We start from the raw sequence: 11,198 nt of genomic DNA, 5'->3' as shown, positions 1-11,198 counted from the left end.
AAATAGTAGACATACATATCATCATTGTTTGCACTGTAAGGTTTTGTACAATAGCCAGTGTCTATGAGCTCACATTTTTGAGGTAATTCAGTACAGTAGTAACAAAATTTGCAGGTGAAAAATGATTTTAAGGCCATGACACACCAAACCAACAGTCGACTGTCCGCCCAGGTTGGGCGACGGTAAGAGGAAGAGGCCCTTGTTGACATGGTGTGTCCAGCACTGTTTTCCGTCATTGGCTTTTTTCAGCTGATGTAGCATGGTTAAATCGGTGGCGGTAGGTGGAGCCCGTCTGAGAATGAAATTGCTCTGATTGGCTGTTAGCTGGTATGGAGGGGTATCTCCTCTTCTGCAGGTGCAGAAGATATGTGCTTGTTGGCCGTCGGTTTGTTGTGTTCCTCTGCAACTTTTTTGCTGAGACACACAGCGACATTAGGAAAACGCAGCAGAGGACTTTTGTCGCAGCTAGGTCTTGGATGTCGGCTTGATGTGTCACAGCCTTTAGAAAATAAAGGCATGTCAGTGGTCTCTTTATTTCATGAAAATGCACGGTCAAATGCAGACTTTATATATGTTATATTGTTTTGTTGATGTCTGAATGCATTGCTGGTCTTGTGCATTGGTCAAAAGAAATATTTTGACAATTTTGTTCGGAAGCCCTGCGTATCAAAGCAAACACAATTTGGGTAATGTTGGCCAAAACATGAGCTTATCTCAGACGTACGAGATATTGGCACTCCTGCAGCACCATTCTCTTAAATTTCTCGCATATTTTATTTTAATTTTCTGTGAAGAGAAAATAAAGAAGTTAACTCCATATGCATAAAGTATTCTTAATCATACAGCTTTGCTCCAAGCCAAGTGTACTCAGTGATGAATTCTACTTGATCATAAGTCACATATTATTAGTATATGTAACACCCTCTAAACACTATATAAGGGGAGGTTTTGCACAGTGTGCAAAGACTCTGAAACATGGCCAAGACTGGAGAGATGCCCCCAAACAAAGGCTGGAAGATGAACAGCTTTTGTATTAGTGCAATTGACATACTGGGAAATAAACTTAAAGTAAATGTGATTTTCCAGAATGCCGATACTGGTGTTACAGGAAAATAAAAAATCAAGCAATGAAAAAACATCCACCATGTCAGCAGCCTAAGCCTAAAACAAAGTACTAAATCCACAGCATAAAAATACTCTGTTACTATTAAAAGCACTGCATTCAAACTTTTACCGCATGTTTGTAAGTACAACCAGGGAAATGTATTAAAGTATTAAAACTACAAAACTGCAAAAAAGTTTGTCATAAAAAACAGAAGAATTGCAATAATTAAAAGGAAAAGCAGCAAGTCCTCATATTTGAGAAGCTGGAACCATGAAATGTTTTTGCATGAAAAATGACTTGGTGGAGTAAAGGGGAAAAGTGGCATAAGATTTAAACACTCAAGTAAAATAAAAGTTCCTCAAATTTGTACTTAAGTACAGTACTTGACTAAATGTACTTAGAGTCCATCAAAGGTCAGCAGAGGGATACACAGTTACTGAAATTGCAGTAATTGGAATCAGTGGGTCAAGTAAAGTTTTCTTTTGCCCTGAAATGTAATAATTCAGTCATTGTAATTACCCTGAAATATAATTTTTGAGTAACTAACTCTGATTTTATGATAATCATGCATTTTTCAAATGGTACTCATGTGTTAAGTTTATTTTTCCTTGTGCTGGGCAACAATTTGTGGTCTGCAAAAACAAGGTGTTTTTCTCTTATCTTGGTCGGCATGCTGTCTACCAGTCAAAAAATTTTCTCTTACCCAGGAAAACAGCAAAAAATACGAAAACATTTGTTCATAGATCTTTTCTGGCATGAGGCCCATTATCTTCTGTTAACAAAACATTATCTATGAAATATTATTTCTCTTATGTCGGAGATAATGTGTCGGACATAAACTTAAGAGATAAACATTTCCTGCATTTTGTTTTACCCTGCCCAATTGGAGGGATAGCCAAAAATTTTAAAAATAAGTAATTATCATCACCAGAGGATGGACTATTCTAATTTTGGTCACTCCTGACTTTGCCTGACGCTCCTTGTGATATTAGACCATATAAATTAAATTGACTTGACTTCAACAGTGTAAATGAACTACAGCCATCCAAATTTTCCGATGCAGTATTTACACATACCTACAGGACATATACAGTCTTACAGGACATAGTTTCCGACCTCACCTGTATTCCTATGATGTCTCTGAAGAAACTGTTTGTCTCTGGAGCGTCTAAGAGTGTAGTTTTTTTACTGCACATGTACAGGTCACCACACAGTCATAACAAGATATGTACTGTACAGCGTAAGCGTCTCTCCTTTTTTGGGTTGCCTTTCAGTGTAGGCAGTTGTTACCAAAGCTGAAATAGAAAACTTTTTCAGTGGGGGATTTTCCCCCACTGAATCAGGCTTTCACAAAAGGGACGTGTACACAGATCTGCAATTGTAGAACAGCCAATAGGAGCGCCCTCTCTCTAACATGACCTGTGATAGGCCAAAGTGCCCCATCCAGGCCTAGATTTTCTAAAGACTGATAACAGAGCCAAGAGGAGGTGCTGAAGTCTAGTGTTCTTTCAGTCCACTTGAATTACGTGGGCAAAGTTTATAATGAGATTTCTGCCAAATGACACCAAAACACACCTGCATACCCGAGCTTTAGTAGGCAGAAATCTTATCCTAACACATTTCAGTAAATCAACCTCCCGCCTTGTCAAAACCAGGAATGTGGTTTCACAAAGGAAGCAGCTTTTATAGACGCATGAGGGTGTGGCTAACCCATTAACCATATACAAATACATCAAGACATTTGCATTAGCAACACCGCAGGATACTGATTTTACATTTGTAGTGGAAATCTGAACAACTAATGAACGACTGAACGACTAATCAGACAATATTCGTATTTATTTTAGTGTATTCAGTCTTCTTGCAAGATGATCAAGTCCGATACAGAGACAAGAGGAGTCTGCACAGGAGTCAGTGAAGGGCAGTTCAACAAAAGTGTCTTATATACAGTTGGTCAATGAACAATTCTTTGTCCAATATACATCTATAAGTTGTGATTAATGAGACATAAGAACTGTGCTTCACTCATCCATCCCAGTGTAATCCTCTTTGGGGAACCTCCCTATTCGGAGAATAAGCAACACACATAAAGCCTTTATGGGATTTGCTGTCCTAAATGAGTCAGACATACATATAATAGTATCATTGTTAATATAATATTTGATATTAGTAAAACCGTAGTGATGATCTAAGGGTTCAGATGGAGTTTCGTGAGTTTATACACAGCCCACCAGCCATGCGTTGGCTGCAAGTTCAAAAAAGAAAGCAGTTCATCAAACACAGCTCCAATATCACAGGCACATTTGTTATTTGCTCCTGCAAATAGTCTATGATCCTTTAGTAGTCACATAAAATCTACCTCTATATTTGTCACATATAATTAGGTCATGAAAGAGGCTGCACAAAATTAAATGTGGTTAAAAACACTTTTGCAAAAGTCTGAAAGTTGAACCAAACACCTAATGCTGCAAAGACGGTCAGATCTTCTGGTTTTATGTTATAATTAATTCTTTACCATTTAATCACACAAACTATCATTATACAAGGCTCGATTTCCACAAACACATCACCACTGATCCCAATGAGAGGAGATATTTAAAATGATAAGACTAAAAAATCCTTATCTGATTTGGAGTACAGCCTTTCTTAGAAGCAACAGAGAAGCTAACTTACCAACTCAGTATCATCTATACAGAGGACATATTTTTTTTAATTAGAACTCAAGTTACAAGGACTGCAAGAAGAAGGCATCAAACAACAATAGGTCCCATTTATTGAGTTTATTTGTGTTGACCACATAATATGAATTACACATGCAATAACTGAATTTTGTGATTTCATAAAGTGTGACTTTGGTATTTTTCAACCTGGACCCTATTTTCCCATGTTTTTTTGTGCAGGTTTTTTGAAATCCGTGCAATAATTACACATCCTCAGTTTACGGCCTTTAAAAGGGCTTGTTTTTGCCACGGACAGACTTATAGTGTTACTCTGTGTCTCTCATCTCTACAGATAGACCAGACTCCAACTAAATAAACATTACATTTTAGCTTACAACATTTCAGCTTTGTAAAACACATTTTGTTCAATGGCGACAGAAACAAAATATTACTAACAAAAAATGTTTATATTCTTCCTTCTACTGCTCCAACCATTGTCAACTGTGGACTTTTTTAAATAAACACTTAATTCACCAAAACTAAATGTGAAAATATGCTCGCTCTATACACGCTAAAAGGACTGCTTATTTAATGGAATTTGGGAATAGCTATGTTGGGGCTGTTTTTGATCAAACAAAAAAGATCATATTGTTTGACAAAAAGGTCTATCTCTGTAGCGATCCTGTCCATCATATTGTCAGATATTTCTAATAATGTAAGCCTGTCAGTGGCAAAAACAAGCACTTTATTGCACCGTGTTTTGCCGCTGCCAACTGTAGCGCTATTGCTCAGTGCTAGCCCAGTTTCCAAAACTGTTGTTCCAACTAGTCTCTTGGACACAAAGTCAATGGGAGATGGGAGCCACATTGAAAAATACTGAAGCTGCCCTTTAGCAAGTCTGGCACATTTTCCAAATATCCATTGTATATGTTAAAAAATAGCCGAATGAATGTAGATTGAACATTCTACTTTGTAGTACCATTTCTATCTTTGCAAGAAAAATGTGAAAACAAATAGTTTTATCCTATTTTATCTCAAACAATTAAAATGAAGTCATAATTTCAGAGCCAGTGCATGTAAACATTAAAATGAAGCTGCGCAATGAGAAAGAGACACTTAACAGATGCAATAGTTTCAAATATCCGAGATAGAGGCACTGATTGACATCAAAGTTACAATTCAACTCGATACTCCTCAAAGGCTTTGATCATTTTCTTCATTGTCTCCACTTCCTGTTCGGTTTTCTTTATCTCTGCATCCATCTTCTCATTCTGCCCATCTACAAAAATTGTAGTTTTCTCCATCAAGCCCTTGACTTTCTCTATATATTCCTCTATAAAAGAGTCATCAGGGGATCCTTCTGAAGCTTCCTTCAGATGTGCCATCATTGGATCGACAAATCTTATATATCCATGCCAGATCCCTGAAATGGTGGCCTTTTGTACCTAATTTGGAAAAACAAAACCTTTTCATCACATGGCGATTGCTCAGTTTGCTTTGTTCTATCCACTGTCCTACATGAAGTCACTTGTGAACAAGTTACAGCTCTCTCAGAATATTCTATCACTGAAATTGCTTCAATGCATATGAACGACATGCAAACTAGCAGACTGACTTACCTTTAATTTGTCCAGCCTTTGTTGAATTATCCTAATGTTTTCCTTGATAGTTTCCTACAAAACCAGCATGAAAATCAACATGCAGTTATGCGTGAGTATAAAGAGCTCTAACATTGTGCACAGCATAGACGACATCAGGTCAAAAACAAATAAGCAAATGCTAGCAGTAAGTTTCCTTGAGATAACTCAAAATGGCTTAGTGATTGCAAATAAATGTTAAAATTGTTTTATGTAGCAGAGGCAGAGTTAGCAACAACTAACCAGTTTGTTGTTGTCTGTGTGTGAAGTTGCGAGGCAAAGCAGACACAGAAGAGTGAAGAGGAAACACAGGCCACCAGCCACTACTCTGCTTCTTGAAATGGCTGCTGCTGCCATCGCTATTCTAGATAACAATTATAGAGCATAAGGGGTTGAGGATGGATTGAAAATTTGTAAAACAGTAATATTTAAATGTTTACAGCATAAACCATCTAATAGTGAGTTAAAGTGTCTGATCTTACCTCTGATGTAGATTGAAGGAGAGCTGCTGTAAAAAAAAAAAATGAGACAACACTTTTAGTTTCACTTCCGCAGAACTGTTAATGTACAGTTTGAAACCACAGGAAGATACCAATATCTGCTAGGGTACTGTGGTCGAAATTCAAATTCTTCATTTAAGTAGGAGCTTTTTTGCAAAAAGGATAAATGTACAGTCACAACAGGATGTAGCTGCAGACTAACAGACTCTGATGGAGGGGATGAAGGAGGCAGAAACAGGGTGTGTCTCTCTCTCTCTCTCTGTGTGTGTGCGTGTGCGCGTGTGTGTGCGTGTGTACGTGTGCGTGTGTGTGAAACATTCTGAGTGCACTCAAGCTATTCAAGGCTGTCGAGAAAAAAGAAAGCAGCTACAAGTTAAACTCCTCACAGTTATATCAGGCAATTCCAGATAAGAAAAGAAAAAAAGTTTCATCAGAGGACAAGGTGTCATTGTTTCATTGCAACAGAGTACAAAATGCAATTTTTCTACCACAGTACACACAAAAATAAGTAGCACAATACATTATAAAAGTAAAGATGAAATCGATGGAGGCCTACTAGAAAAATGTTTTGGTCACCTGATTTATTTTGTGTTATCTGAAGAATTCTGTGATACTGTGACAGATAGCAAATTATGTTTGTGTAAACATTTTTCTCATCTGTTGCCAGGTGAGAAACAATTTAATCAATTAAATGTTATGTCTGCAAAAACTTTGCAACCAACTGAAAAAATAGAGAAGGAAAGAAAACCATCAGGTGGAATTAAAGAATATTACACAAAATACACACAAGAGTCATAGAAAACCCCAAAGCTATTGATCTGCCTCTGAAATTCTGCTCTTTTTGACTTTATGAGAATTTATCAAATGTTCTCTTGCAATCAGTTGACCTTTTCTAGCAAAAGTTCCTCGTATCACCTCGCCTTGCCACCTTGCATCTGTATCTATAGGGGTTGGAATTTTTATAGGAGCATGTTTGTAAACCCCAAAGCTGTTAATCTTTCTCAGAAAATCTTTTCTCTTTCACTTCATGAGATGTAGACACTTGTTGTATTTCAGTCAGTTGACGTAATTTATCGTGGTTTCACCTCGACCATGGCACACCTCAACTGTGCATGCATCCATATTTGTAAGTGTGTGTTTTGTAACCGGTTCTAGCAGCGTGTTTGTTCGTGTAGGAGAGGTTATTCCGCTGTATCTTCCTGACACTTCCTCTTAGGCTTCACTTTCACAGAAATGGTATGTGACGGTTTCACTTTACAGAAAATCCCAACATCGGGAGTTGATGCACACTCCTCGAAAACAAGCCAGAGCAAAATTGTGCAATATATAAGCATTACTTTTTGTGAAACAACATTAAATGTAGTGGAGGCCTTATTTAACAATGAGTTAGAGTTCAGTTTTAAACAATGTGACAGCAAATGATGTAAATGTCATAGTTAGCAACATCTATCCATCTGTCTGTCTTTTACAATCAATGCTGTACTATAGCATATTAGTACTGAAGTATCCCTGCCCATCCTCTGACTTTTCCTTTTACTTCTTAAGAAATTAGCACTTGTCAGTTAGTCCTTATGCAGATTGTTCCATTTTCTTGTAAACAAGATATATCAGTAAAAACCTGCCGTAACTCTAGCGGACATCACATTTATGTAAACGGTGCTCAATCCAGAAGAGCAGTGTTTTAGAGGGGTTCCAGTAATTTTTCTCAAACTAGGTTAGAGTCTGGCAGGTTGCTTGTTTGTATAACAAGTTTGATTAAAAAATTAAATTAATAATGATTCTCTTGGCTGTTATGTTATCAGCCTTATCAGCTATGACACCACTTCTACACAGAGCATACCTTTATCAGAAGTCTGGACCTGATATTTGAAATTTGCAAGAAAAGAAGACATGAGATGACTCAAATTTCCATGTATTGAATTTATTTTGGTTTCTCACTTTTGTTAAATGTTATACTTATAGTACAATCACAACACTTATTACCCAAACTAAATTAATCATGGTTTAGGAATACAGACTTAGGAAAATAAAAACAATTGACTTGAGTTATCCTCCTTAATAATTCAGCTCAGCAGAAGCATAGATGGATTACTGAACAGGCCTACTGGGCACAGGCCAGGGACCCTGAGTGTCCTCCATGGCCTTCAGCTGCAAAATGTCACCCAAATTAATGTGTATCAACCAGAAAGAGACACAAAATGACAACAAAGACATGTAAAGGAACTGCAAAGAGACACAAAATAACTACAAATGTCAGCAAAACAACCACAAAGAGACATAGAAAAAACAAAATTACCCCAAAGAGACACAAAACCATTACAGAGTCCATGTATCTTGCACTTGAAAGGTTGCCAGGATATCAACACATCACATCCCTGTGCTCACTATCGCCCTGTTTAATGTCAAACAAGTAAACAGATTTCAGTGCCAGTGTATAGAAACATTAAAATCAAGCTGCACAGTAGGAAAGAGAAACTTAACAGATATAATAGCTGCAAATATCAGAGACACTGGCACTGATTGACATGGAAGTTACAATTCAGCTTGATACTCCTCTATGGCTGCGATTGAGTTCTTCATTTTCTCCAGTTCCTGTTCAGACTTTTCAATACTTGCATCTGTCTCCTCATTTAAGCCACCTACAAAGCCCCTTGTGGACTCAATAATTCCTGCCAGTAGCAGAAAGTCATCAGGTGATTCTTCTGAGCTTTTCTTCGGATACACCATCATTTTGTCCATGAATCTATCAAATTGACTAAGGAGGTCTGAGCTGCGGGCCCTTAGTGCCTAATGGGGAAAAATAAAACCACTTCATCACACTGCATCATCTCAGTTTGCTATGTTAGTCAAAGTCACTTGAGAACGAGTCACAGTTCTCTCACCCTGTCAGAGTACTCTATCACTGAAGTTAATCCAGTGCAACAGTATGTGAGCATGTGAACAACATTGAAACTGACGGACTGACTCACCTTCGCTTTGTCCAGATCTTGTTGAAGTTTCTGAAGGTTTTCTTTTATATTTTTCTGAAAAAACAGCATTAAAATCAACATTTAGTTACTTGTGTAGGTTTAGCACACATTAGCACACTTGACTGCAGTTTAAATGAATAAATAGATTAATTAATTAATTAATAAGAAGTTATTCAAGTTCAACTAAACACAAACTTGTGCTCCAGAAGATAAGCCCTCAGTAAAGATCCTAGGATCCCTTATCAGCTGTTGTGGCTTAAATATAGTTATCAGTGGGAACCTCCTTTGATCAGTGTTTCACCTAGTTAGTCCCACACCTCCAGGAGGCTAAGCAGTGATCTCTGGCGTCCCAGAGCCACTCCTTTAGTGCCAGCTCTCACTGCTCCTACGTAGCCAAAACAGCACTGCCACCTTCAACAGACCCAGGCAAAAGCTAATTCAATGGCTCACAATAGATGTGGACTTGCAAATAAATATGAGCAGCTTATTCACCAGATTGTTCTTGTCCATCAGTGAACTTGCAAGGCAAACCAGACACATCAGAGTGAAGAGGAAATACAGGCTTCTGCTCCTCGGAACGGCTGCTGCTGCCATGGCTGTTCTAGATGATAATTATAGGGAAAAGAGTCAATGAAGAATTAAAAACATTAAAACATTTTTTCTGAATTTGTAAAATTTCAGTGTTATAATGTTGACAACATAAACCACCTGGTGGTGATTTTAAGTTTCTGATCTTACCTTTTGATGTAGATTGATGTAGAGTTGCTGTAAAAATGATGAGATGACACACCACAGACTGCTTTATATATACTCCTGGTGTCACCTGGCTAACTGCACAACTTACCTGTGTGTGTGTGTGTGCGCGCGCGCCCGCACATGCTATGTCAGACCATCTCTTAAGTTTCAATTTCACAGAAATTGCTTTTGTCAGTTTGACAGTCCCTACCAGCATTGGTGTAGGTACATGCTGTGAGACACACAACAGACAACAAATCAGTACAAAACTGAGCAAAAATATGTTGTATAGTCTATTAAAAATCTGAAGCTGAAATTGATGGTAAAAAAAAAGTGGTCACCTGATTTATTCTAATTTATTGAACAATTCTTTGATACTGGGACAGACAGTAAATTGATGTGAATTATGTTAAAAAATACTTTAATCAATAAATTGTCGTGTGTTAAATCCTTGTAACCAACTAAAGAAACTAGGGAGGAAAGAAACCATCAGTTGAGATGAAAGGATATTACACATTATGTGTGCTGGGGATCGTGGAAAGCGTCAAAGCTGTTGATCTTCCTTGGAGAACCTGTTCACTTTCACTTCATGAGAAATTTTCAATTGTTTTCTTTCAGTCACTTGATCTTTTATACCAGATGTTACTTTTTTCACCTCAACTCAACTATGCATGCACCTGTATCTACAGGTGTGTTTTGTAATTATTTATAAGAGTGTGTTTGTACAAGCAGGACAAGTTATTCCTTTGTAACTACCTGACACTAACTCTTAATCTTTCTCAGAAAATCTTTTCTCTTTCACTTCATGAGATGTAGACACTTGTTGTATTTCAGTCAGATGACGTAATTTATCCTGGTTTCACCTCGACCATGGCACACCTCAACTGTGCATGCATCCATATTTGTAAGTGTGTGTTTTGTAACCGTTTCTATCAGCGTGTTTGTGCATGTAGGAGAGGTTATTCCTCTGTATCTTCCTGACACTTCCTCTTAGTCTTTACTTTCACAGAAATGGTATGTGACAGTTTCACTTTACAGAAAATCCCAACATCGGGAGTTGATGCACACTCCTCGAAAACAAGCCAGAGCAAAATTGTGCAATATATAAGCATTACTTTTTGTGAAACAACATTAAATGTAGTGGAGGCCTTATTTAACAATGAGTTAGAATTCAGTTTTAAACAATGTGACAGCAAATGATGTAAATGTCATAGTTAGCAACATCTATCCATCTGTCTGTCTTTTACAATCAATGCTGTACTGTAGCATATTAGTACTGAAGTATCCCTGCCCATCCTCTGACTTTTCCTTTTACTTCTTAAGAAATTAGCACTTGTCAGTTAGTCCTTATGCAGATTGTTCCATTTTCTTGTAAACAAGATATATCAGTAAAAACCTGCCGTAACTCTAGCGGACATCACATTTATGTAAACGGTGCTCAATCCAGAAGAGCAGTGTTTTAGAGGGGTTCCAGTAATTTTTCTCAAACTAGGTTAGAGTCTGGCAGGTTGCTTGTTTGTATAACAAGTTTGATTAAAAAATTAAATTAATAATGATTCTCTTGGCTGTTATGTTATCAGCCTTATCAGCTA

General features: G+C 37.5%; 2 protein-coding genes and 1 long non-coding RNA gene across 4 annotated transcripts in view; 1 reads left to right on the top strand and 2 right to left on the bottom strand.

The window, feature by feature from the left end:
- Positions 1-11,198, top strand: part of LOC121962410 (urea transporter 1) — a 91,512-nt gene that overhangs the window by 8,485 nt on the left and 71,829 nt on the right. The gene's annotated exons all lie outside the window — the stretch shown is intronic.
- LOC121962293 (uncharacterized) lies at positions 3,871-6,142 on the bottom strand. The gene is made up of 4 exons (XR_006107121.2): positions 5,885-6,142; positions 5,646-5,766; positions 5,385-5,438; positions 3,871-5,210 (listed from the first exon to the last, which is right to left on the bottom strand). It is a non-coding gene; the product is annotated as an uncharacterized LOC121962293 (long non-coding RNA).
- LOC148185635 (uncharacterized) lies at positions 7,803-9,738 on the bottom strand. Of its 2 annotated transcripts, none has more exons than XM_088073587.1 (4): positions 9,610-9,738; positions 9,364-9,472; positions 8,872-8,925; positions 7,803-8,689 (listed from the first exon to the last, which is right to left on the bottom strand). In XM_088073587.1, exons 2-4 carry the CDS (start codon positions 9,463-9,465, stop codon positions 8,435-8,437), a joined length of 411 nt encoding a protein of 136 aa, XP_087929713.1. In that variant the 5' UTR covers positions 9,466-9,472; positions 9,610-9,738; the 3' UTR covers positions 7,803-8,434. The 2 variants fall into 2 exon arrangements, with proteins under 2 accessions (XP_087929713.1, XP_087929714.1); XM_088073588.1 differs by having other exon boundaries at positions 9,364-9,467; positions 9,610-9,658.

The sequence above is a fragment of the Plectropomus leopardus genome, chromosome 23 (genome assembly GCF_026936395.1).
Source record: "Plectropomus leopardus strain MGB_pleo_1.0 chromosome 23, ASM2693639v1, whole genome shotgun sequence".
In the NCBI taxonomy this organism is placed as follows: Eukaryota; Metazoa; Chordata; class Actinopteri; order Perciformes; family Serranidae; genus Plectropomus; species Plectropomus leopardus.
The sequence above is the reverse complement of the archived record's forward strand: the minus strand, read 5'-3'. Positions and strand labels throughout refer to the sequence as shown.

Bases quoted from the DNA above. Each gene is read 5' to 3' on its own strand.
- LOC148185635 (XM_088073587.1), bottom strand. From the start codon at position 9,465: ATGGCAGCAGCAGCCGTTCCGAGGAGCAGAAGCCTGTATTTCCTCTTC. The intron at 8,926-9,363 runs GTGAATAAGCTG...CTGTTTTTTCAG, and splicing joins TGATGGACAAGAACAATCTG to AAAAATATAAAAGAAAACCT. The intron at 8,690-8,871 runs GTGAGTCAGTCC...TTTCCCCATTAG, and splicing joins AAGATCTGGACAAAGCGAAG to GCACTAAGGGCCCGCAGCTC.